Source organism: Geotrypetes seraphini, chromosome 6 (assembly GCF_902459505.1).
Source record: "Geotrypetes seraphini chromosome 6, aGeoSer1.1, whole genome shotgun sequence".
Classification (NCBI taxonomy): Eukaryota; Metazoa; Chordata; class Amphibia; order Gymnophiona; family Dermophiidae; genus Geotrypetes; species Geotrypetes seraphini.
In genome coordinates, this window is record NC_047089.1 from 187,092,437 (window position 1) to 187,118,424 (window position 25,988).

Here is a 25,988-nt window from a genome sequence, read left to right on the forward strand (position 1 = left end):
ACAAGCTACTAACGATTCCTCTATCATCTCAGGAATCATATGGGTTTCACGATAGAGTCTATATTTTATATTCTTGGTATTAGTGAAATCCTTGCCTAAATGTCTATCTTGAAACATCCTTATCAAAATTCAAAGTTGCCTTCAAATCCCACTCTTTTGTTAGATATTTGGAGAAATCTGAACAACAGTTTTTGAAGTAAGGTGAAGACTATGGTGTGTTTTTTATCTTTTTTCTTTAGTGCTTTTCCAGTCTTCTAGTTCTGTTTTCTGCATTTTTTTTTTTTTTTTTTTTTTGCTTTTCTGTTCTAAATTGCTTTGATAATGTATTGAATTGTGGTATAGAAAGTTTGGTAATAAACATGTTATATGTTAACCAACTTACATATTACATGGTTGCTGGTGATCTATGGATTTTTGGCCTTTATATGTCTAGTACTGTGCTAAAAATCCATTTGAATATACTATCTGTATTTTAAAGGCTTGAAATTGCGAACAGGGTTGATGTTTCAAATTATATAGATAGCGGCAATATTAATTTGCTATCTGGCCTATGCTAAATGTATAATGACAGTGCAGTGTGTGCACTGCACATATATTCAGCACTGCTGATTACTGTACATCCATCCCCACTGAATATAGAATAAGCTAAATGCCACAGCCAGCATTTAACTTTCTCCAGTCACTGCCGCTGAATACTGACACCCTTGTTTCTGAGTCTCAAGTCCAAGTATTAAGGTTTCTATAGTTTCCAGCAAGCAAATTATATTGGGAACTAGAGTTCCTAGGTGTACAGAATTAAGAAGATGGCAGTTTAAGGGACAGTAGATTCATCCACAGTAATATCAGCTCCCCATAATAATGTAGCGTCTACTGTTTGGAGAAGCCATATTCACAACCTCCACTTCACTTCCACCCACACTCACCATGGAAGCAGTGCTAGGGAGAAGTCACATTTATGTAGTTATCATTCTTAAGACTTAAATTCAGGAAGAGTTGTCTGACATTTTGTAGATCAACTATGCAAATCTCACAATGCATAAAGTAGCACAGCCATCCTCTGAATTTTTTTTCATCCAGTAAACTTCCACAACTAAAACTGACCTCCATAAAGCTACACTGCCTTGAATGCTGGACCCCTCTTACATTTTCAACTGTCTCCCCTCTAGTCTAACCATTACAGCATCAGTCCTTAACAGTCACAGAGTGTAGCTTCCCCAGGAGCCTGGTGTATGCATACCTCAAGACTGGCCAGCATCCTCGCAGGCACTCTCTCCTTCTTGTGTGTTCCCAGACCTGGCTGACCCAGAAAGCATATGCCAAGCTCAGGAATCTAACACACACCTTCCCATACAGCAATGTATTAAATGCCAATAAATCACCACTATCAGTGAATATACAACTGCTGCTGTATTCACTCTATTGAAGGACAGCACTTTTAGACAGCTATGCTTAGCAAACACTGAAATCACATATAGGTCAACCAACCACTATCTAGAAATATTCTTAAATTCCCATCTCAAGTCCCTAATTCGCATATGTGCAACATATACATGCTCCAATCCTATTCATAATTTTATAAGTAAAAAAAAAACAACACAAAAACTTTTGATCAAGTACAACCAGCAACAGAGAATGTTAAAATGTTAACATAAACAGCTCACTGGATGCTTTCATCAATTTCATTAGCATGCACAGTAGAGATCTGATTAGAACATGTTATCTGCTGGGAGGTTAGTTGATATTTTAAGTGCTCAAATATGTTAGCAGCATGCTGCCATGTGAAGCGCAATTAGTGACCCTACATAGGGAGCTTAGCAGTGGGTAAGAGAAGTCAGTCACAGTTACCCTTGTATAGGCTAAGAACATGCACTGCCAAAACTGGGTGTGTCAGGAGGCGGGCTATAATTTCAAATGTCACTATTAGCCCTTTTTCCTTCAGGGAGGGGAGGGAAAGGGGAGAAGATGACTAAGACTTGATTTTTTAAATTTGGCCCTATGTGAGTGGTCACCCAGGTTTATTCTACAGTACCGTTCACTGGCAAAGTGCAGAAAGACACCAAGTGGTTTTATCACAAAATTCAGCCAATCAGAAACAGATGATCAAACTAGTTCTATCTTGAAGTTGTTATTCAAAGGGAGAAGGGGGGTGTCTAAATGTCTATCACTATTGATCCAAGTCTCCCTAGAAGTGATGTTGCTAGTGTTCAGACACCCCTCAATGAGCAACACTCAAGGGTTATGGAGGCTGAATACAACTCAGAGCACATACGTTTCTGGACTCTCTCTTCTTAAGGAGCTACAAGAAAAGTGGAACTTTCAGTAGCTATGAGGAGCTCTAAGTGGGAATCTTGGAATAATTCATTCAGATAGGAATCCTACTCAAATTTTTTGCTATCTTGCGAGTCACCTAAATATGAGAATTTTGTGGAGAACTGAACTGTACCCAGAAGTAGGGCATGCTCCATTTAATATTTGCCTACAACTGAAGAAGTATAGCTGCAGGAATGTCTTCTAAAATTGTACGGTCAGGAAAAATCATAAAGCAGAAACCACTGGAGCGAGAAAGCTCGCAGTCTGGTGTGGGGAATCTTATCATGTGAGTAGAGAACAGGCTGATTCAGCTAGCAAAAAAGAGGAGCCCCAAAAGAGAGATTAACAAAACCTTGATGGGGCACCTTGAGTTAAAGGTAGCTCTGCTTGCCAGATGAACTATGTATAAATTACTGAATTTATTTTTAGTTACTCAAATCAAATCTAGTTTTTTTGTTTTTTTTAGAATTCACCAAATATCTCTGCACAATTTTGCAAAAGCACCTGTCTTTTCCTGGACTCCAAAGACCGTCCCAGTCCAATAGGTCTTAAAGCAAGTTTTTTCCAAGTACTAGTAGAGATTCCTAGGCAGTCTGCTCCTAATACCCCCCCCATGGGCTCCTAATACCCCCCCTAAAAAAAATATCAAAGCTAGAGGTGGAATGTGTACTTTTTACACTTTTCAGAGGACGGTACTGTAACAGCTGCAGGCAGGATCGGCAAAAGGTCGTGAGCTGCCCTGGTGGCTGAAAAATGAAATCAGCTGGCATCAAATTCTCCAAAGAAACCATTCTGCCTCTTGTAGGGGGAAGAGGACAAGAAGAGCAGCTTTATTTAGAGAACTAAAGAAGGTAGAATTTCTTTATGTTAAAAGAGAAACATACTTTCTTGGAAGTGTGTTGCTCTTCCTTACCCTTCTTGCACATCAGCTACAAAATCATACTTTCAATCTGAAAGTAAAACTGCAGCTGCAAACTCTGGCATCAAAAATGAAAAAAACTGTTGCTTTACTTGGCTTGCACATATATGTAAATATAAGGAAAACACCCACAACTACTACAATTTCAAAAGATAAGTAATAGTTTGGGGCTCAATGGCATCGTTTGATTTTGCTATTGAATATTGCCTGTTTTGAAGTTTTGGGGTTAAACAGGCTACAAAATGTTAAATTAAATCAAATCACTAAATTATATTCAAGCTCAATTCAAAACTATAAGAAGTGGGGGATGGAGAGGATGGACTGGGGATATAGTTGCTATGGGTGTCAGGTCAAAAGCGCGCCGGGACAAAGGCGCGCGCAGACAATTGAGCGCAGCGCGGAGGTGCATGCCGCAGAAAATTACTGTTTTTAGGGCTCCGACGGGGGGGTGTGGGGGGGGGGAACCCCCCCCACTTTACTTAACAGAAATCGCGCCGTGTTGTGGGGGATTTGGGGGGTTGTAACCCCCCACATTTTACTGAAAACTTCATTTTTTCCCTGTTTTTAGGGAAAAAAATTAAGTTTACAGTAAAATGTGGAGGGTTACAACCCCCCAAACCCCCCCACAACGCCGGCGCAATCTCTATTAAGTAAACTGGGGGGGCTCCCCAACAAAAACCACCGTCGGAGCCCCTAAAAACTGTAATTTTCTTCGGCGCGCGCCTCCATCTTGCGCTCAGTTGTCGGCGCGCGTCTTTGTCTTTCGTGGGGTTGTCTATGAACCATTGCTATGGTTGGTGTCACCAAGGAAGCCAAAAGGGCAACAAATCTTTTGCCAAGCAGCCTGCTAGAATCAAGGTCACTCTGAATTTGCCCTAGGTAAACATGAACATAGGGTTTGACCTCTCTGTGCCCTTTTTGACTGTGCGCCGCAGAGTGCAGAGGAGCTAAAGCAATGCCAGGCTAACTGCTCTGAAGCCCTCACCGAGTTTGTCTGAGGATGTGACAATGTCAGCTGGAACGCACGAGTCCAGATCTGCATCCAAAATTCCCAGAGGGTCCAGCTGTGCTACATGATGCCCTCGAATCTATAAAATGGGCCAAGGTAGGAGAGAAGGGAGAAAAAGGAATGCAAAGGAGAAAAATAAAGAGTGGAAAAAAATAGAGAAAGGGGGGAGAAAATAAAGAAAAAAAAAAGATATCATTACAATGAATTTACAAAATAACTCTCACCAATGTCTGGAGAACCAACAGTTACCGGAGCATCATCAAAATTTACACAACTAATGCCGAGAGGATCAAGTTTTGCAATGTGGTGCCCCCTGACCTGGAAGCAATAACATAAGTCAGTCATTAAACAGATTCAACAGCTGAGGACAGCCAAAAATGCCTCATCTTTTGCTGCATTTTAATCCATTTATTTTGAATAAAATACAAAGCTGAATTTTACAGAATGTATTCATTCAAGGCACATCATTTGTCCTGGATCAAGCAACACATCTTGTAAATTGTGGGAAGAGAGACCATCAACAGCTTTCTGAAATATTGCCTGAAAAAGAAGAATTGCACACAATACATATACAGGATATATTTTGTATCAGCAAAATCAGTAGTACTCGTAGCATTCCATTTTGTCACAGGAACACTGAGGAACGTAACCTATCTCCATCCCCATCCCTGCAAGTTCTGTCTTCATCTGAACAATCACACAATTCTTGGCACTGATATGACGACACTAATATTATACAGTGCTGAAGTGCGATTGTCTTCATATACTTTCATTTAATTTATACTACATACCGGGGATACTCAGAATGCCATGCTACTTCAATAGAATGGTGTGGCAGCACTCCTCACTATTTCCCATACTTAAACGGTGTGGATACTCTTAATTTTATTTTTAAACTTTTTTATGTTAATAATTTAGAAAATTTTTCTTATAAATAATTCTTCATTTCTTAGAGTTAGTCATTAAGATAGAACTTAGAATTTAAACATTGCTGAACCAGTCCCCTCCGACAATTGCTCTCACAGCAATTTCAAAAGGATAAGCTGTTTGCTAAAAACTTCTGCACCTCCAGTATTCCCAACCCTGAGGAAGAATGAATTCATCTGAACAAGCCTCAAACATTTTAAAATCATAAGCACTTGAGGCTTGTGCAGATGAGGACAGAGCTTGCAGGGATAGGGAAGGCACAGAACACATGGGATGTGATGGAGATAGATCCCTCTGAGACGGGGACAAATTTGACTCCATGTCATTCTCTACTAGCTAGTCCACCCAATTTTCCTTCTTATTAAAATACTACAATCCCTATTTGCTCTCCCTTACAACTAAAACTCTTGTATTCTTATCCCATACCTGCTTGAATTCTGACATTTTGCTGAATTTTCCTTGTACTCAAACATCTGGTGCATTATTGCTCCTTTCTCTACCCTCATTCAATTTCATTTTCTGATCTATCATTTTAAACTTTTGCTTCTACTGAAAAATGTTTGCTTATCTAGATACGTCCTCTCCCCTGGACTCCATATACTGAGGTCATTGTGTGTTAATTTCATAGGGTTGTTTGGTGCAGACTCTGCACTGGTTTTGTAACCCTCCTCTAGGCTACCCCCAACTCTATTTACATCCTGTTGAGATATAACCTCTAGAACTGGACAATACTTGTGATGAGTTTTCATCCATGATTTGAAGAAAAGAATTGTGTTGCATTCTTGAGACCTTTAAAAGAGAACTGGTTAAAGCTTAGAGCAACAGGCTGATATGACGACATGTATTCTTAGCTGTTAATTTCCTTTCCTAGAGTACTGCTAGACCAGTCTAGACCTATGGGTTATGCCTTTTTATTAGCAGATGGAAGAGGGAAGAGGAGACTGGATGACTTTAGCAGTAGCATGCTGGAATATTCTGGTTGCACTGGCCTTGTATTGATGTCATTTGAAATCTTCCAGAGTCCAAAACATTTAAAGTGTAAAATGCAAAAGAAACAAGTAAACCAAACCTGACTTAGAATGGAGGCCTCTTAAGGCTATCTTTGCAGAACTGACTACAGATAGTGGACCTAAGACTCAGAACTCTACTGAATTTGTCTTCCTGAGAGGATCCTGAACTGGTTCAGCAGGACTTATGGAAAGGAAATTAACATGTAAAAAGTTTCACCTTCCTTATCATTCTGACAGACCAGTCCAGACCTGTAGGATGTACTAGAGCTTCTAGCCCACAGGACAGGAAGATATCTTCCAATACTGCCCTACCAAAGGCACTGACCCGCCCAACCCAAATCATCAAACTTGTAACATTTGACAAAAGAACAGAGAGGAGATCATGATGCAGTCTTGTAAATGGTTGAGGCTACAGCCCTTACTTCAGCCCAGGACACAGCCTGCTACCTAGTGCAGTCATGAGATAGGAGGTAATGTCCTATTATGGATTAAGAACCAGTTGAAAGACAGAAAACAGAGTAGGTTTAAATGGTCAATATTCTCATTGAAGGGTAAATAGTGGGGGTTCCCCAGGGGTCTGTGCTGGGACCATTGCTTTTAACATATTTTATCGATGATCTAGAGATGCAAATAACTAGTGAGATAATTAAATCTGCTGATGACACAAAGTTGTTAAAGCGATAGAGGAATGTGAAAAATTGCAAGAAGACCTTGTGAGACTGGAAGACTGAACATTAAAATGGCAGATGACATTTAATATGAGCAAGTGTAAAGTGATGCATATGGGAAAGAGAAACCCGAACTATAGCTACATGATGCTGGGTTCTATGTTAGGAATCACTGCCCAGGAAAAAGATCTAGGTGTCATTGTTGAGGATATGTTGAAACCCTCAGCTCAATGTGTGGCAGTAGCTAAGAAAGCAAATAGAATGTTAGGAATTATTAGGAAAGGAATGGAAAACAAAGATGAAAATGATATAATGCCCTTGTATTGTTCTATGGTACGGCCGCAACTTAAATACTGGGTTTATTGTTGGCGGTGGTTTGCAGCAGCAGCAGGCATGGGTGGGGAGCTTTGGTTTCATCCAAAAATACGCTGGCACTTTCAGCCAAAACCAAAATTCAGATTTTGAGCCTTTTGGTGTTGAAACTCAATCAGCCAAGCTTGTCTGTTATCGTTATGCCCTTGGGGACCAGAGTCAAGGACCTCCCACGCCACTAACACCAACTGTGACAAAGCACTGTGGAGAGGAAAAGACTTCAGAAACCCTTCTAGACCCTCCAAAATAGGGTCCTCCTTGGAGGTGGACTCCATCAAGAGGATTGCAAAGACCTCCAACAACAAGTCTGAGCCCAGTAGGGACAGGTAAAATATCTGTACATAACATGTGTAAACCGCTTTGCTTGTACCATAGAAAAGCAGAATATCAAATCTACAACCCTATATCCTAACTCCAAGTCTCTATATCCATATACTAGTAATAGTACACAACTTTTAAATCTGGACTGGTCTAAAAGGTGAAATTATGCCATACCTGATCATTTTCTTTCCTTTAGTCGGTCAGTACTGTCCTGAAAAGTGGGAATTTTCTTCTCCTACCAGCACATGGAGGTAGAGAAAAACTAATTTCTTCCAGTGAATTCACCAGTATAAGAACTGGTAGTTGGTAAAAAGCCAGATGGTAGGTTGTTCAGGCTGGTGCTCCTGGTCCTTAGACTAGCTTCCACCTCTGCAAGCCACAGCAGCATAGTTTGGTAGAGGCTAATGGACACTCCCAAGTTTCTGGCTTCCATTTAACCAGGTTAACTGCACAAAACCCTTGGAAATAGAACTTGAAAGTCTTATTTTCCCAGAATGATCTCTGTAACCACGAAATCACTAGTAGTAGTAACAGAAAATTAACTTTAAGGCAATCCCCTTGATTTGGGGACATTAAGTTTCCTACAGTTCAGCTAACACATTTATCTTCAAGTACATCTAATGACACAGCAAGAGCTTTGGAAAGACCAGTGAAAAGTAAACCACTAAGGCCAATATTCAATACTATTTAACTGGCCAGGAACAGCTCCTGCCTGGTTAAATAGTATTTTTATAAGAACATAAGAATAGCCTACTGTGTCAGACCAATGGTCCATCTAGCCCGTCCAGTAGCCCGTCCTCATGGAGGCCAATCCAGATCACTAGGATGTGACAAAAACCAAAAATAGTAAGTTGCAAAAACCAAAAAAGTAGCAACATCCCATGCTACTGATCCAGGGTAAGCAGTGGCTTCCCCCATGTCAGTCTCAATAACAGACTATGGACTTTTCCTCCAGGAAATTGCCCATACCTTTCTTAAAACCAGTTACATTAACCGCTCTTACCACAACCTCTGGCAATGCATTCCAGAGCTTAACTATTCTCTGAGTAAAAAATATTTCCTTCTATTGGTTTTAAAAGTATTTCCCTGTAACTTCATTGAGTGTCCCCTAGCCTTTGTCATTTTTGACAGAGTGAAAAATCAATCCACTTGTACCCATTCTACTCCACTCAGGACCTCAATCATATCTCCCCTCAGTCATCTCTTTTCCAAGCTGAAGTGCCCTAACTTTTTCAGTCTTCCCTCATACGAGAAGAGTTCCATCCCTTTTATCATCTTGGTCGCTCTTCTTTGAACCTTTTCTAGTTCCGCTATATCTTTCTTGAGATAAGGCAACGGAATTGAACGCAATACTCAAGGTGAGATTGCCATGGAGCAATGCAGAGGCATTTTAACATTCTTAGTCTTGTTAACCATTCCTTTTTTAAAATAATTCTTAGTATCTCATTTGCTTTTTTAGCTGCTGCCGCATACTGGACAAAAGGTTTCATCGTATTGTCTACAATGACACCCAGATCTTTTTCTTGGGCACTAACCCCCAAGGTGGACCCTAGCATCTGGTAACTATGGATTTGGTTTATTCTGTCCAATGTGCATAACTTTGAATTTGTCCATATTAAATTTCATCTGCCCATTTGGATGCCCAGTTTTAGTGCCTATCTGCAGATATTCAGTTATAGCATGTGACTTATCTGGTTAGGCACCGATAGTCAGTGCCTAACTGGATAAGTTTAGCAGTCAAATAGAACTGCATAAATAGCTGCCCTATTTTTAACCATTAAAATGTTAACACAAGCACTGAATATCAGCATAACTGGTGAACTTTTTAGCAGCTAAAAAACTCCAGGTTATTAAATGCCAGCCTAATATTCAGGTTTAACATCAGCGGCAGACAGCAAAAGCGCTGCCTTTGTCGATTGAATATTGGGTCCTGTGTCACTAAGTCATGTTGAAGGCCACATTTTCTAGCAGAAGGCTTAATTTTACTCTATATAATTTTTTATTAGAAACTGATGTTCTCCAGTTTTGCACTATCTGCATACATAACCCTAACACTGTGATGTGATATGAGGCAGTGTCCATAACCCTGCCACCGAGAGACCTTATTAATCTTATTAAACACCTTCATAACATCATGCAGTACTAAATTTTATGCCAGTTAGTATATCAAAAAACGCAAGGTATGCGCTATTACAAAAATTACAGTATAAGAATGGCCATAACTATTTTACCTACCTTCTTCCCTCTCCTTCCCGCTAATACAGTGGCAGAATAGCAGGAGAGCACAGTGCTCTAGACCTAATACAAAAAGATTATTTTGACCTGATTTATGCCAGCCATTGCACCCTCGGATTGTTAGGCACATGCTGGACATTAAAGAATTCACACTACATGCAATATTAGAATACATCACTCTTATATTTTAATGCTCCATGTCATTTCCTTACCTGATATGCTCGAATAAGGGACTGCACTGCCAGATGATCTTCCACCAGCTTATCTACATTGGGCTGTGCTTGAATCAAAGACTCTACATGTGTCAGGGCTGAGAGGCTGGTACTGAGTGGAGGGGGGCTTTGGTAGGCAGTACCTGGAAGGGCTCCAGCATTGGCATTTCGAAAGAATATGTCCCATGACTAGAAAAGGAGGGGGGAGGAAAAAAAAAAATATCTTGAAAATGGCCATAATGGAAAACTGCACAACACTATTTTAACATGCAAACATGCCAGTATACCCCAACAATTACAACAGCCATTTTTGAACAATACATAAAATTAGTTTAAATACTGGAAAGCATGCAAAGAATGCATTTTGACTTCATAAAAACGATTGCACAGAACATGACATGAGAACGTGTTACTGCTCTAACAACTAGCAAAGGCAAGGGAAAGGACCATATTCAAAGTATTTCATCCAGCAAAATGGAAGCTCCAAGTAAAAATACATGCCTTGTTCAACCATCAGATGTCCACTGACTCCAAAAATATTGACAGGGTTGAGATAACCATCATGTACAAAGGTTTTATTTAAATTTATAGAAGTTTTTGTACCAAAATTTACCCACAGAGAAAGCAGGTGTAAATCCATGAAAACATTTTATTGGGCAACAATTAAAGCAGAGATTCTTAACCTTACCCCTCCCCCCACCAAAAGCAGCTACAAAGTAAAACTAGGTAATTTCTCCATGGAACTCAACATACAAAAAATATTCCGATTCTCATGTCATCTGAGCCACAGCAACACAAATCATTCTAAGTTTTACCATCATAGTCACAGTATTGATCATTTTCTCATCAGCAACATGTTAATCTCCAGAAGTAGGGCATTTATATTTGTCAGACAATGCTACAATCTCACTATCTTTGGAATATGATGAAATTTCCCAGAATAGACCATTATGGAGATTCAATGCTAATTTGCTTAACCATAATGACTTTCATGAGCTTATAATGAATGCTATTATTGAATACTTTAAATTTAATACACTAAATGATGCAGATTGGATTTAAAGCATTTATTAGAGGAATTATAATAACATTCAGCTAAAAATTAAAAAAAAACTACTTAATGCTAACATAGACCAAATAGAGAAATCCATTAAGTTATTAGAAAACCACCATTAGAAAATCCTTCTGATATGCAATCTTATACAAACTTAAAAAATTAATACAGATTGCAATTAATTACTAAGTGAAAAGACTGGTAATTCCCTATTTATGCAGTCAGCACTTTATTATGCAGAAAACAAAAGTGGGCATTTACTAGTTACATATTTAAAATCAAAATCTGAAAATATCACAGCAATTAAGGGAGATAATGGCATTTTATTAACTAATAATGATTTCAATCATTTTACAAAGCATATGCTTCGGAACAGAGAACTATTAGAACATGTGGATACTATTCTTTCCACATATGATCAACCCACAATATCTGCTGCAGATAATGATTACTGGAAAGACCTCTCTCTTCAGAAGATATTGATAAAGCCCTTACAGAAATGGTAAAAAATAAAGCTCCAGGACCTGATGGTCTGACAATAGACTTCTATTTAGCTTTTAAATCTGTTTTAATTCCAATAATCCAATTTTTTTCCTCTTAACTCATTGACACTAATGATGTCTTTGTAGAGACACTTTAAAATCATAAGTGTTTGAGGCTTGTGCAGATGAGGACAGAGCTTGCAGGGATGGGGCAGGGGCAGGGACAGAATTCGCAGGGACAGGATGGACAAATTTCTCCCATGTCATTCTCTAGCTGTGGCTCCTTTCCTGAAACTACAATTAAAGTTCTTCTCAAACCGGACAAGGATCCTTTACTAGTATAGAACTATAGACTCAACACTTACAAAGTAGGTATAAAGATCTTTGCTAAAATACAGTACTTGCAGGAAGATTACAGTTCATTCTACCTATCATCATCAATAATTACCAAACTGGATTTATGAAGAAAAAGCTTCATATAACACTAGAATGTTTTCAAATGTTATATCAATCTTCGCATACACCATACATGACCATGGGCTTGGACGCAGAGAAGGCCTTTGACCGCAGAGAGTGGAAATATTTATTTAATGTAATGCAATGGTCTGGATTTTCTAAAACTTCTATTAATATGTTTAAAGTACTGTAGAAAGCTCCTTCAACAAGACTGCTAATTAACATCACTATATCATCATCATCCTTTAACCACCTTGCAACACTCGCCAAGGGTGCCCCCTTTCCCCTTTATTATTTAATATAGCTCTAGAGCCCCTACTAATAATACTCCGAGCTATACCATCAGTATAGGGAGTACTTGTAGAGAAGTAACTGTTAAATTATCAAGCTTATGCAGAAGATGTACTCATCTATACTACTTCCTCCTCTATCCCCATCCTACTGAATATTATATCCAATTACTCACAAATTTCTGCTTATAAGCACAATACCAATAAAGCTGTGGGCAGAAGCTTCCCTTTCTCTAGTTCAGCAGCCAGAACTTTGATTTATAAGGAAGGAATAAGCTAAATATTGCAGTACTGAGGCTTGTATGGATGCTGTGGGGATAGTAGTCGGGGGGGACGGGGCAGGGACACTGGTCACAGGGACGGGGCGTTCTCTACTCTGAAGATATTGACTATACCGCAGAGTTTGAGCAAATTAATTTGACATCCATTCCTATTTGGAACAACGCACTCTCTAAAATACAACAAAAATGCATTAGCTGTACTCTGGAAAAAAGCTGGTATATGGTTACTTGCTCATTTAATAAGTCGGGATGGATTCCTTTTGAAAAATTATGCAACAAATATAATTTACCAACTAACCAATATTTTAAATGGATACAACTTAAACAAACACTAAACTTAAATCTCTCCAACAAAATATTCTAAACAACCACCACTGTGAACATACTCTAATAGCAGAGAAGGAAAAAGCCTCAGATCATGGTGTGCCAGCAACAATGGCTCTACCTCATACAAATCACAGGCAAAAAAAACCTTTAGTGTTGCCTAACCATATGCTTTTGCAACTTCCTCCAAATTTGTTTTTGCTTTTTTAATACACAACACAGCCCCCTTACGGTGGCCATTTCACGGTCTATAACAACTTCATCAGGGTTTTCACAGGAGGAGGTATAATATTTGAAGTGCTACCTTTTCATAGGTAAGCCATCTGCTATTTGGAATTCTAGAAGATTAATGAGGTCATTTGTCATTCAACAAAATTGAAGGTTACATACGGTACTCAATTATGGACTAGATTATGGCAATCTATCAGGATGACAGTGTGCCAGACTTTGGGCACATGACATATGCGCGCTGCCGCTTTCAAGTTTTTCCATTAGCGCTTTGAACCCCCCCCACTATATTTACAAGTCCTCCCACTCCCAGCAAAAAAGGAAAGGAGAACAGGAGTTTTCAGTGTACTTGGGTGGGGGGGGTTCTCCCCCAAACTGAAGTGCAAGGACTTATAAATGTACTGGCGGGATCCCCTCCCCCCCCAGTGCAGAAAGAATTAGCCCAAAGTGAGGCAGGACGCTCAAACTTATTTTGGCAGTGTCCTGAGAACCCTTGACAAAGCCACGTGAGTTGTGAAACGGGTCACCTTTGGGCTTGTCAGTAGCTCTGCACACTTTAAGTAGTATTCCTTGCTGTCTATATAAAAGTAAAAAATAATTAATTTATGACACAGTAAGAATTGGTTAGACATAAAATGGAGGTAGAGGCAATTAGGTCAGTGATAGAAACTATGAACTGTTAATGACTTGGTATTAGTTGAAATATCCTTATCCAAGTAGGTTTCTGAGACCATTTCTCTCCAGTCTCTTGTTAAGTACTCTTGTTAAGTATTGTTATTTGTGAATTGTTTCCAAGGAATCCCACATACCGTCTTCCCTGATTTACTCAGGGGTTCCCCCCTTAAATGGGAGTGCAAGGACTTGTAAATGTACTGGCGGGGTCCCTCCCCCCACACCGCTAACGGGAAGGTTTCAAAGCAGTGGCGCACAATGTCCTGCGTGCAAATGTCGCCACGGGATTTTCAGTGCGCAAAAGTCCAGTGCACTTTTGACGGGGTACCATCTACCAGAGGTCACATGGCAGCATATGCAAATACATTAAGTTAGGAAAACCAGTGTAAAAGAGAAGCCTGAAAAGGACAGATCAAGGTGGTTATGTAAATGCAATTGGGTTTCTCTGGCATTCATGTGGCTCTGATCACAGCAGCAGCAATAGCAGCTCACCTATCACATGGCTCAGTTCTGCAGCTATTTTCAGCAGCCCTTGACTTACATAGCAGAGACACTAGCAGTCATGGGACGACTCTAAAAAAGTGACGGCTCTGAACCACACACTTCCATAATGAAAGCAGTGTTTCACTGAAGCTAATGAATCAGATTATCTGGGAAGCAGGGAGAGAGACAGGAGAGGCAGATAAAGGCAAGTTTTGCAATTTCAACACTAATACTGTATAGAGTGAAAAGATGTGGTGGTAATATGTAGAAATAAAAGGAAAATGAAAAAATATTTAATACCTTTTTTACGGGACTAACTTAATGTAGTTTATGATTAGCTTTCCTCAGATCAGAGACACTAATACAGATAACACCAACATCATATTGGGGGTTTCAGTGGGTCAGCCACACCAGAAAAAACATTAATTTAATAAAAGGAAACCTCAATCAAGAAATACTACTAAACTAGCACAAAATAAATTCTGTTCTAAATGCATCCTGATTAAATCTTTCATATTTATCTATTCTGTGCACTTTTTTTAACTAGCTTAAAAATTTCCATAAAAGGCAATTCTATATCTGGGTTATGTGAAGTTGTGTGTGCCTTGCACATGGAAGTACGCAGAAAACAATGTTGCTTATGCATGTATGTGTACAATGTGCTAAGCTATCATCTAGAGCAGTGTTCTTCAACCTTTTGACACCTATGGACCAGAGGAAATAAAATAATTATTTTGTGGACCGGCAGTTGAAGAACACTGGCTAAGTCATGCCCATCTCCACCCAATCTCCGCCCCCATAATAGTACTAATTGTAACACAATTTTTTCCATTCACAATATAAGCGTATTAACAACACACAATGGTTAACCACAAAATTAAAATACACAAAGCACACTGTATGCTTTTCAACATTCATTCCTACCAGAAGACAGATAACCCCATCCAAATGCAGGACCAAAAACTAAAAGTACTGTACTAATATTTACAAACTCTAAGATGCAAGACTCTGCAAGCAGTACAACCCCAGAAGAAAAGGAACAAATCCATTTCTTCCTTAACAGACAGCAGATGTAAATCAATCACTAAATAAAAAAATAAAAGCATTCCCCCTACCGTTGTTGTCTCTCTCCCTCCATGCTGTGCCTTGCCTTCTGGCCTGCCCCCCGGTGTTATCTTCGGGCCGGTTCACGGTACGATCAACATGGCGTCTTTGGGCCGGTTCCCTGAGTGCTGGAGTGCACAAAGCTGTGGGCAGCGGCTCCTGGCGCGCCTCATCTGGAAACCTTCCCTCTTGACGTTGCAATATCAGAGAGAATGGTTCAGGCGCAGGACGTGCATAGGAGCCTATTCCCACGGCTTTGTGTACTGCAGCACTCAGGGAGCTGGCGCACAGACGCCACATTGATTGCACTGAGGACCGCTGGCTGCAGAACAGTGTCTTGGGCACAATGGAGGTGCCGGTCCTATGGACCGGCAGAAAATTTCTGCAGTCCACGGACCAGTGGTTGAATAACACTGATCTAGAGCAGTGTTTCTCAACATGCGGTACGCGTACCACCCCGAGCCACTTGTTGGGGGTATGGCACTATGCAGTTCTCCTGCCCCTTCCTTCTTAATGGGCACCGCTGCCGCCAGGGATCCCATGCCCTCCTTCCTGCTTCCCTCCACTGAAAGTCGCTGTCACCGGGGATCTCATGCCGTAATTCCTGCCTGCCCACCTCTGCCGAAGCTTCCCTACGATGTCAGAGCTGATGTCAGAGGGAAGCCTTCCGGATCAGTGGGGAATCCCAGTTACCTCCTTCCAGGCACTTGTTGCAGAGACGTGGTAGCGGCTTTGCAGTGGTTGATCCTGAAGCTTTCTCTCCAATGTCAGAGCAGCCGTTAGAGGGAAAGCTTGTGGGTCAGCCATGTGCAGTGTAAAAGCCACTGCTTGCGTCTGCCTGCAAACCAGTGTGAGTGAAAGCAGAAATGGGGAGCCCAGCTGGACGGCCCTGAAAAAAAGTGAATGTGGCCCTAAGAGCAAGTAAGGGAGAGAGGAGGCATGATCATGGGACAAAGAGAGAATGGGGGAGGAGCGCATTGGGACATGGAAGATGCATGATTTTGGGACAAAGGTTGGAAGGCAGGGAGCGGGGCATGAACTCGGGACACAGAAGGAAAGGAGGGGGCATGAACTTGGGACACAAGAGAGGGAGGAACTAGAAAGGGAGAACTGTTGGGCATAAATGTGTGAGTGAGAGGGAAAGAGATTGTGCACACGGGGAAAGGAAAATTGGCCACAGAGAGAAGAGGAGTGAGGTAGAGATGCATGGGGAATAGAAGGATGAGAGGGAGAAATGTTGGATATGGTGGTGGAGAGAGCGAGAACCAGAAGGCCTTGAGTATGCACAGATGCTCAAGGCCCAGACAACATGGCAGGAACTTCTTTCACCAGCACCGGCACGTCCTGTGCCGGTGACAGTTGGGGGGTAAGACTGTATGCTGTTCGGGCAGGGGGTGCCAGTTCATGAGCAGGGATGGGGGGAGCGATGCCAGTTCTCGGGGGGGGGAGGGGGTGGAGCAGCACCACTGGCCTTGGGGGGTGGGGGTGGGTGGGAACATATCAAGCGAGTTTCCCTTACTTTCTATGGGGAAACTCGCTTTGATATACAAGTAATTTGGTTTACGAGCATGCTTCTGGAACAAATTATGCTCGTAAACCAAGGTTCAACTGTATTCTGAAGACACCTGAAAACTTGGCTATTTTCAAAAATGTAACTTTCTGCTTCCCCCTAGCACCAACTCCTACTGGACTTCCCTTTTAATTTTTGTAAACCGTTTCAAGCTCTATATTTGTAGCGAAGATGCGGTATATAAGCTTAAGGTTTAGTTTAGTTCCACATAGCCAACTGCTACTTCTCTCCCTATGTTTAGTGGATTATCCGAATCCAAGAATACTGCTGAAGCTGACTGACAGTTGCTCAAATTCAGGTGCTGATTTTGAAGTCAGCAGAACCCTTTCTTCCAGTTCTTGGTCAAAACAGCCAAAAGTGAACATCCTTGAACATCTGAAGTTGCCTGAGCGTTAAATTATGAAAATGTGGCAGGCAGGGGTGCCATATTTGTCATTGGTGCTATTGTCAAGGCACTTGGCCTTGATATAAATGAAATGCCATTGTCAAGAGGTTCACTCCGACATTTATGTTGCAAGAACCGTGAGGAGGCAGCCACTCCAAAGGATGAATTCCTTGATAAAACAATAAAATCCATTACTTTTGCATTGAGATGGAAAACTCCTCCTGGGCATTACTGGAAGAAATGGTCAACAGAACTGCAGTACTCGTCACTGGCAAAAGAGAAGAGAGGTTCCAAAAGTTAGCCATGGAACTGGCAAACAACAAGCTGAAGCCTGTCTCACAGTACTGGATGAATAGAGTCTACGGAGAAATGTCCAGGGATTGGTGTTTGATATCATTGCGAGTAATACAGGCCTGAAGAACGGTGCATAGCGTGAACCTTCATTGAATCATCAATAGGACAAATCACATGGTGGACCTGGTGTGAGAGAGAGAGAGATATGTTGGATCTAGGCCATATGGGTGGGGGGGAAGAGAGAGAGAACAAGAGTGAGATATGTTGGATCTATGCCACAAGGAAGGGGAGGAGAGAGACAGAGATGTTATATCTAGGCCGCAAGGGAGGGAAGGAGAGAGATGTTATATCTAGGCCACAAGGAAGGGGAGAAGAGAGATTTAGGCCGAGAGGGAAGGAGAAATGAGACGAAGGGAGAGAGACACTGCAGGTGGAGAGGGGAGTAAAAGGGAGATGTATCTAGGAGCAGGAGAGTGATGGAGAGATGCCAGATAATGGGAGTGAGGTATGAGAGGAGAAATGCTGGACCACTGGGGAGAGGGCAGGAGGGAAGAGAGAAGGGATAGGGAGAGGTCAGGCAATAAGGGTAGCATTTGTATCCTTGGAACAAACTGCCTGAATCCCTATGGTGGACTCTATCTCTGGCAGTGTTCAAGGCCCAGTTAAAAGCCCACCTCTTTGAAACTGTCTTCAACTCCTAACACCTTGGATTCTGCATCTTCAACCCTATACATGTCTGTCCAAATTAGATTTTAAGCTCTTCCAAGTAGGGACAGTCTATTATATATTCAAATGATTTTTATTATTTCAACCAGAACATACAAATAGAAGTTGCATACAAATCCAAGAATAACAGTGTAAGTTCACCCCCTCCCCTCCCTTCCTTCCCCACCCCAAAAGTCCAATGCCACTACCATGACAGAGTGTAAGATAGTCCTAACAATTCAAGAGTCTACTGCGAGCATACGGTGTGAGGTCCTGCCAGAAGCATTCCCAGGTCTGACAAAATTTGCGGCCCGGTCCACGATCTAAATCTCCCACTAATCTCCGCTCCAGCGTCGCATGAACAATCATCAACACTCTCCATTGAGCGTAGGAAGGGGGATCTCGGGACAGCCAGTTAGTAAGAATTGCTTTCTTCCCCATCAAAAGCACTCTAGTGACAAAAGCTGACATTCCTTTGGGTTTGGGCACGGCTATATTATAAAGTCCAACTTTATATTATAAAGTCGGTTGTGGGAGCCAATGCCTCCGCCAAAGCTGCATAATAAAGTGCCCTTAATGTCGCCAGAACTGTTGAATTTTGGGGCAAGTCCAAAGCATATGCCCCAATGAAGCGTGAGCTTGAGCACATTTTGGGCAAGAGTAAGTGGTTGTAATCCCCATCCGGGCTGCCCGTTCCGGCGGAATATAAAGTCTCAAAACAATTTTTAACTGCATTTCCCAGTGGACAATATTAGGAGACACCTTCTGAATATTTTTTAGCGTCCTCTGTAGCTGTTGGGCCGTTAGCATGCAGTGCAAGTCCTCAGCCCATGTTGCCGCTAAGATGGCCAAATTGGGGCCAGAGTGTCCATCCCGGATCCCCACTATGTGAAATCGAAGCGGAATCCGCTGTTGTGCAGAAAGGCCAAAGAGTTCTGAAAGAGCCTCCTTGTTATCTTCCTCAAGATGGTGCGCCGGAAGAGATTGAACATAATGTCGGATTTGGTAATATGCAAAAAAATCATTGGGTGGTAAAGTAAATGTCCGACATAAGTCAGCAAAAGTTGCCAGTCTCCCCTCCTCGGAGAATAAGTGTAATAGGTATTGAAGTCCCTGCACACCCCACCTCTGGAAGGCGGTATTTTGCAGTCCAGGCTGAAAGGCTCCATTGCCTTGGATTGGTAAGTATAATGAAACCTCAGAAGACAATCTAGCAATTTTGCAAACCCACTTCCAGGCTCGTCGAGAGGGACAGTCTATTAAATGTCAAAATGTAGAGCACTGTGTACGCCTTTCAGTGCTATATAAGTGATAAATAGTAGTAGTAGTAACGGGAGAGCTTGTGGGTGAAAGATGGAAATCTGATAGGTAGCTGAAAAGTAAAAAGGAGAAGGGTGAAAAGAGGCAGTAAAGAGCTAAAAAAGAATGATCAATATGTCAGAGGCAGGTGTAGTGAGGAAACAGACAGGAGAGAGGAGAAAAAGACAAACGGACAGCAGCCACTTGAAGTAGCAGCAGACCAACAGGACAGCAGCAAAGAGAAACTGGAACAAACATGATGGACAAAATATATTGTCCAGACAGAAAAAAGTATGAAAAAAGCATTTTATTTTGAATATTTTTAAGTGAATTCAAGAGATGTGGCAACAGTGATTAGTATAGTTGGATTTAAACAAATTCTGGACAAGTTCCTGGAAGAAAAGTCCATAGTCTGCTGTTGAGACAGATACAATAGAAGCCACAGCTTGCCCTGGGATCGGTAGCATGGAATGTTGTTACTATTTGGGTTTCTGCCAGGTACTTGTGACCTGGATTGATCACTGTGGAAACAGGATACTGGGCTAGATGGACCATTGATCTGACCCAATATGGCTATTCTTATGTAAAATATGTTAGCTTTGGAAAATGGGCATAGTAAATGTCTTTGTACTATGTTCAGTTTTTATGTCTCCAGTGTTGAAGTACTTGCTAAGTTTAACTTCTTGGGGCTCCCAGTTCAATTTTGTCTAAATATTTTTAGTTCTAATTTGTGATCCCTTGTTCTGTATTTGGTGAAGTTCTGTTGGTGTGATAGCAATGGCAGATGGAGAAATCAGAGGGGAAGGCAGTCAGTGACAGCATTCTTGAGCCACCAACAACTAAGCATGCATGTGGTGCCAGCATCAGTGGCTTAGGGACCTTGCTGCTGCTTGGCTAAAGGGAGTTCTAGCCACCTTCAGAGAAAGTCTTCAGCTCACAGATCTTGGGGATACTAAAGCTCGTATTTATATTTTGAGGTGCAGATAAGGTGGCACAAAGAAAACTTGGCAAATTTGGCTGTCTAGCTACATAACTGCCACAGCAGAAATGCTTTCCAACACAGATTTCTTGAAGTGTGGATGTGGCAATGCTTAAATACAGGAACGTATGGTTGGCAGGTGACTGGGGAGGTGTGCAGTGTGTTATGTGTGTACAGGAAGTCCCCGGGTTAAGAATGAGTTAACATACAAATCCGACTTAAGACAGCTTCAAAAACATAACTCAGAACTTGCAGATTTTAAGATTCTTGCTGCTTACCTCTGCTCCCAGCTGACAAAAGGGCCATCTTCCCTACTAAGGTACATCATGCACAACCACACACTATTCCATCCATCGGTTCCTGAATTTGCTACAGGAGAAGTGTCGGAGTCTATGCCACTAGAAATACTGCTCAGTGAAATCAAATGAAGCCTCAACCATGTTCTTAAGTAAGAGTCGTACTTAAGTCGGGCATCTAACTCGGGGACTGCCTGTAATATATAATCTGTAATTTAAAAAATACCTTAAATATCTCTATCTCAGACCTCAGCGGTACTCCTGTGTAGTATAAAGTTTTAACAAACACAGATTGTAAACTGATGCTTACAATCTGTGTGTGTTAAAACTTTATACTACACACAGGAGTACCGCTGAGGTCTGAGATAAGATATATTTAAGGTATTTTTAAAATTACTAGCTTAGTATTGACCTTAAATAATATATTATAAAGTCTAAAACTTTGGAGTATTTGTGTAATAATCTGTGGCACATGTAAAGCAGGTGGGTAAAGGTTTTAATATGTAAACTGCCTTTTACATCCCCATATTAAGCGGTACATCAAGCAACCTGAAAACAAACAACAAAAGGTATGTATGTATGTGCATGAATTGGCATCTGACACACAGATGTATCAAGTGGAGCATAAAGGTAATTTTAGTAATGTGGGGGAAGTTTTTGAAGGTGCCTTATGGCAGTATTTCTCAACCTTTTCAAGCCAAGTACCCCATAAGCCTAAGAAATACCAACTGAGTACCCCCGCCCAAACTCCACCCGGCCCGCCCAAACTCTGTCCCTGACTCCACCCCCCATAATAATAACTGTAATGAAATTTATTCCATCCATTTTTCATATACACAGAATTTTATTAATACAGAATGGTAACACAAAATTTTAAAGAAACCACACTACACAGAGAAAATGTTAATTATCATTTATATTCGGGGGGTTTTCAAAGAGGTCAAGACAGATGACTTCAAAATATGCAATGTCACCTCAGTAACAACTATAGAAAAATAGACAAATATAGTGCAAAATATAGAATGCAGATATACCGTAAATTCTCAAAACTGACATTTTGATCACTAAATTGAAAATAAAATCATTTTTCCTACCTTTGTTGTCTGGTGATTTCATGAGTCTCTGGTTGCACTTCCTTGTGACTATGCATCCAATCTTTCTTTCTTTCTGCCTCCTGCATGCTTCCTCTACTCCAGACCTCATTCCATTCCCCAACCAACATCTCTCTCTGTCCTTCCACGAGTCCAACTTTTATTCCTCTCTCATCCCCCAGATCATATGCAGCATTTTTCACCACTGCCCATTAGTCCCATGCCCATTTCTCCTTCTATCACCCCTCTCCAATACCATGCCACATCTCTCCCTCCATCACTGTGCCCAACTTCCCCCCTTTGCATCCCCTTCAATCTATCCTTCTGTTCCTTCTCCACCACCATATCCAACATTTCTCCCTCTCATCCTTCTGTTCCCCATGCATCTCTACCTCACTCCTCTCTCTCTCGCTCTATGCCCAATTTTCCTCTTCCTTGCACCATCTCTCTCCCTCTCACTCACACACCCAGGCCCAACAATTATACCTTTCTATTCCCTCCCTCCTATGTCCCAAGTTAGTGCCCCCTTCCTCTATCCCTTGTGTCCCATGTTCATGCCCCCTCACTTCCTTCTGTGTCCAGAGTTCATGCCCCCTCCCCCTCACTACCTTCCAGCATTTGTCCCACACCCTTCTTTCCTCTCCCGAAGCCAACCCACACTGAAGCCTATCTGCCCCCTGCTGAAGCCGCCGTCGATTCCTCCCTGCCACCCAACACGCTACATCCACTCCCAGTCCACCGCCACCTCCCACCACCGCACCCACCGTCACCACCCAACACCTCCATCCAATCATCCCCCACTGCTGCGGCAACTCCGGGCAAGGAAGGGTCAGGCATGTGCAGCGATTGCACACCACCAGCCCACAAGCCTTCCCCTTGACGTTCAGAATTGATGTTGGGGGGAAGACTTGTGGGCCTGCGGCATGCAATCACTGCACACACCTGGCCCTTCCTTGCCCACCCGGTGGGGGATGATTACATAGAAACATAGAAAGATGACGGCAGAAAAGGGCTACAGCCCATCAAGTCTGCCCACTCTTCTGACCCATCCCATCAAGTCTGAGTGTTAATGACCCATTTCCTTAGCTCGACCCCCGTAGGGATCCCACGTGGATGTCCCATTTATTTTTAAAGTCGAGCACGCTGGTGGCCTTGACCACCTGCACCGAAGTTTGTTCCAGTGATCTACTACCCTTTCTGTGAAGAAATACTTCCTGGTGTCACCATTAAGTTTCCCTCCTCTGAGTTTGAGCAGGTGCCCCCTTGTGACCGAGGGTCCCCTGGGGAAGAATATATCGCTTTCCGCCTCGACACGACCTGTGATGTACTTAAATGTCTCAATCATGTCTCCCCTTTCTCTACGCTCCTCAAGACTGTAGAGCTGCAGTTTGCCCAGTCTTTCCTCGTATGAGAGACTCTTGAGTCCGGAGACCATTCTAGGGGCCATTCGCTGGACCGATTCAGCTCGAAGCACATCTTTTTTGTAGTGTGGTCTCCAAAACTGCACACAGTATTCCAGGTGAGGTCTCACCATGGTTCTGTAGAGCGGCATTATGACTTCAGGTTTGCGGCTGATGAAGCCTCTATTGATACATCCCAACATTTGCCTTGCCTTGGATGAGGCCTGCTCCACTTGTTTGGCAGCCTTCATGTCTGCACTGACGATTACTCCCAAGTCCCGTTCTTCTGAAGTCTTAGCTAGTGTTTCTCCATTCAAGGTGTAAGTTTTGCATGGATTTCCGCAGCCGAGATGCATGACCTTACATTTCTTAGCGTTGAAGCCCAGCTGCCATGTCGAGGACCAGTTTTCCAACGTGATCAGATCCTGCGTCATACTATCCTTAAGATTGCTTTCACTTACTATATTACACAGTTTGGTGTCGGCAGCGAACAGTGTTACTTTACCCTGAAGCCCTCGGGTCAAGTCCCTTATGAATATGTTGAAAAGGGATGGTCCCAGGACTGAGCCCTGTGGTACTCCGCTAGTTACCTCTGATATCTCAGAGAGGGTGCCGTTGACCACCACCCTCTGAAGTCTTCCACTCAGCCAATCACTGACCCATGCAGTTAGCTTCTCGCCTAAACCCATCGATTTCATCTTGTTTAATAGTCTGCGGTGTGGGACACTGTCAAACGCTTTGCTGAAATCCAAGTATACTATGTCCAGAGACTCTCCCAGGTCTAGCTTTCCTGTCACCCAATCAAAGAAGCTGATAAGATTGGATTGGCATGACCTATCCCTAGTGAATCCATGTTGACGGGGATCCCTTAGGTCTCCCTCATCCAAAATCGTGTCTAATTTACCTTTAAGTAGAGTTTCCGTGAGTTTACACACTATTGATGTGAGACTTACTGGTCGGTAATTTGCAGTCTCTGCTCTGCATCCCTTTTTGTGCAGAGGAACGACGTTAACTGTTTTCCAGTCCAGGGGGACTCTCCCCGTACTTAGGGAGAGATTGAAGAGCATGGCTAACGGTTTCGCTAGAACATCGCATAGCTCTCTGAGCACTCGTGGGTGCAAATTGTCCGGTCCCATGGCTTTGTTCAGCTTGAGTCTTGACAGTTCTCTTTAAACATCAGCAGTTGTGAACTCAAAATTCTGAAATGGATCTTCCATGCTTTGCTTTGTTTCCAGCAGTGGCCCGTGCCCTGGTGCCTCGCAGGTAAAGACAGAGCAGAAGTAATCATTCAGCAGTTTAGCTTTATCGGAATCTGTTTCCACATAATTCCTGTCTGGCGTTCTAAGGCGTACTATCCCATTTGTGTTCTTCTTCCTGTCGCTAATGTACCTGAAGAAGGATTTGTCCCCTTTCTTAATGTTCTTCGCTAGAGTTTCTTCCATTCGAAGTTTGGCCTCCCTGACTGCTGTTTTGACCGCTGCAGACTTTGTCTTGTATTCAATGTTTGCTTCTTTCTCCCCGGTGCGTTTGTATGAGAGAAATGCTCTTTTCTTCTCCTTGACGCGGTACAAGACCTCATCAGTGAACCATTTGGGTCTCTTGTTTCTTTGTTGTTTATTTACCGATTTAATGTAGCGGATAGTTGCCTCCTGAAGGGTCGATTTCAAGGTTGACCACATAGCTTCCACATTATCGGTTACTTCTTGAACCTGTAGTGTCTGATGAACGAAATCTCCCATGCCTGCGAAGTCAGTGCCCCGGAAATTGAGTACCCTTGTTCTTGTTTGAGATCTAGGGAAGCCTTTCCTAAGGTTAAACCATACCATATTATGTTCACTGGTGGCTAGCGTTTCTTCCACCGAGACCTCCGAGACGCTTTCCCCATTCGTAAGTACCAGGTCCAGGATGGCCTGGGCCCTAGAAGGCTCTAGCACCATTTGTTTGAGTTGTACTCCCTTCATGGACGCTAATATCCTTCTGCTATCACAAGTTGTCGCTGAGAGTGTGTTCCAGTCTACATCAGGCATATTGAAGTCTCCTAATAGAACAACATCTCCCCGCAAGGTGATATTCTCAATGTCTTCGATTAATTCTGCGTCTTTGTCCTCCGATTGTCTAGGAGGTCTGTATACCACACCAAGGTACAGGCATATTTCTCCGCCTCTGGCCAGGTTTACCCAGATGGATTCCCCAGTATACTTGACATCCGTGATCCTGGTTGTCTTGATGTGCTCTTTGATGTAAAGTGCTACCCCTCCTCCTGACTTACCCTCTCTGTCTTGGCAAAGCAGGTTGTATCCTGGTATAGTCATATCCCACCCATGAGAGTCCGTGAACCATGTTTCAGACACAGCCACCACGTCTAAGTCTGCATTAACCATTTCTGTTTCCAGTTCTAGAAGTTTATTCCCTAGGCTGTGTGCGTTAACATACATAGCTCTCCACTCTTGGTGTTTACTAAGCTCCTGATGAGTTAAAGTGTCTCCTAGCAAATCTTTTGCAGTAAGGGAACTTACCTCGGACTTAGAAGCGGAGTTTTGGTTCGCCACCTCAGGATTGTTACTTACTGCTCCGGTGTAAAAGTGGGTACCCACCCCCGACTTATCTAGTTT

At 42.3% G+C, this 25,988-nt stretch overlaps 1 protein-coding gene across 6 annotated transcripts in view; it reads right to left on the bottom strand.

Annotated features, from left to right (window-relative positions):
* OGDH (oxoglutarate dehydrogenase) overlaps nt 1–25,988 on the bottom strand; it is a 216,877-nt gene that overhangs the window by 143,006 nt on the left and 47,883 nt on the right. For 4 of the 6 annotated variants that reach the window (XM_033948028.1, XM_033948025.1, XM_033948027.1 and 1 more), the window contains exons 3-4: nt 9,984–10,172; nt 4,215–4,317 (exon numbers count right to left, since the gene is read on the bottom strand). In XM_033948028.1, coding sequence (XP_033803919.1) covers nt 4,215–4,317; nt 9,984–10,172 — 292 coding nt within the window. Of the gene's footprint in view, nt 1–4,214; nt 4,318–4,462; nt 4,557–9,983; nt 10,173–25,988 lie in introns of all 6 variants that reach the window. The other 2 variants (XM_033948029.1, XM_033948030.1) reach the window with 1 other exon arrangement.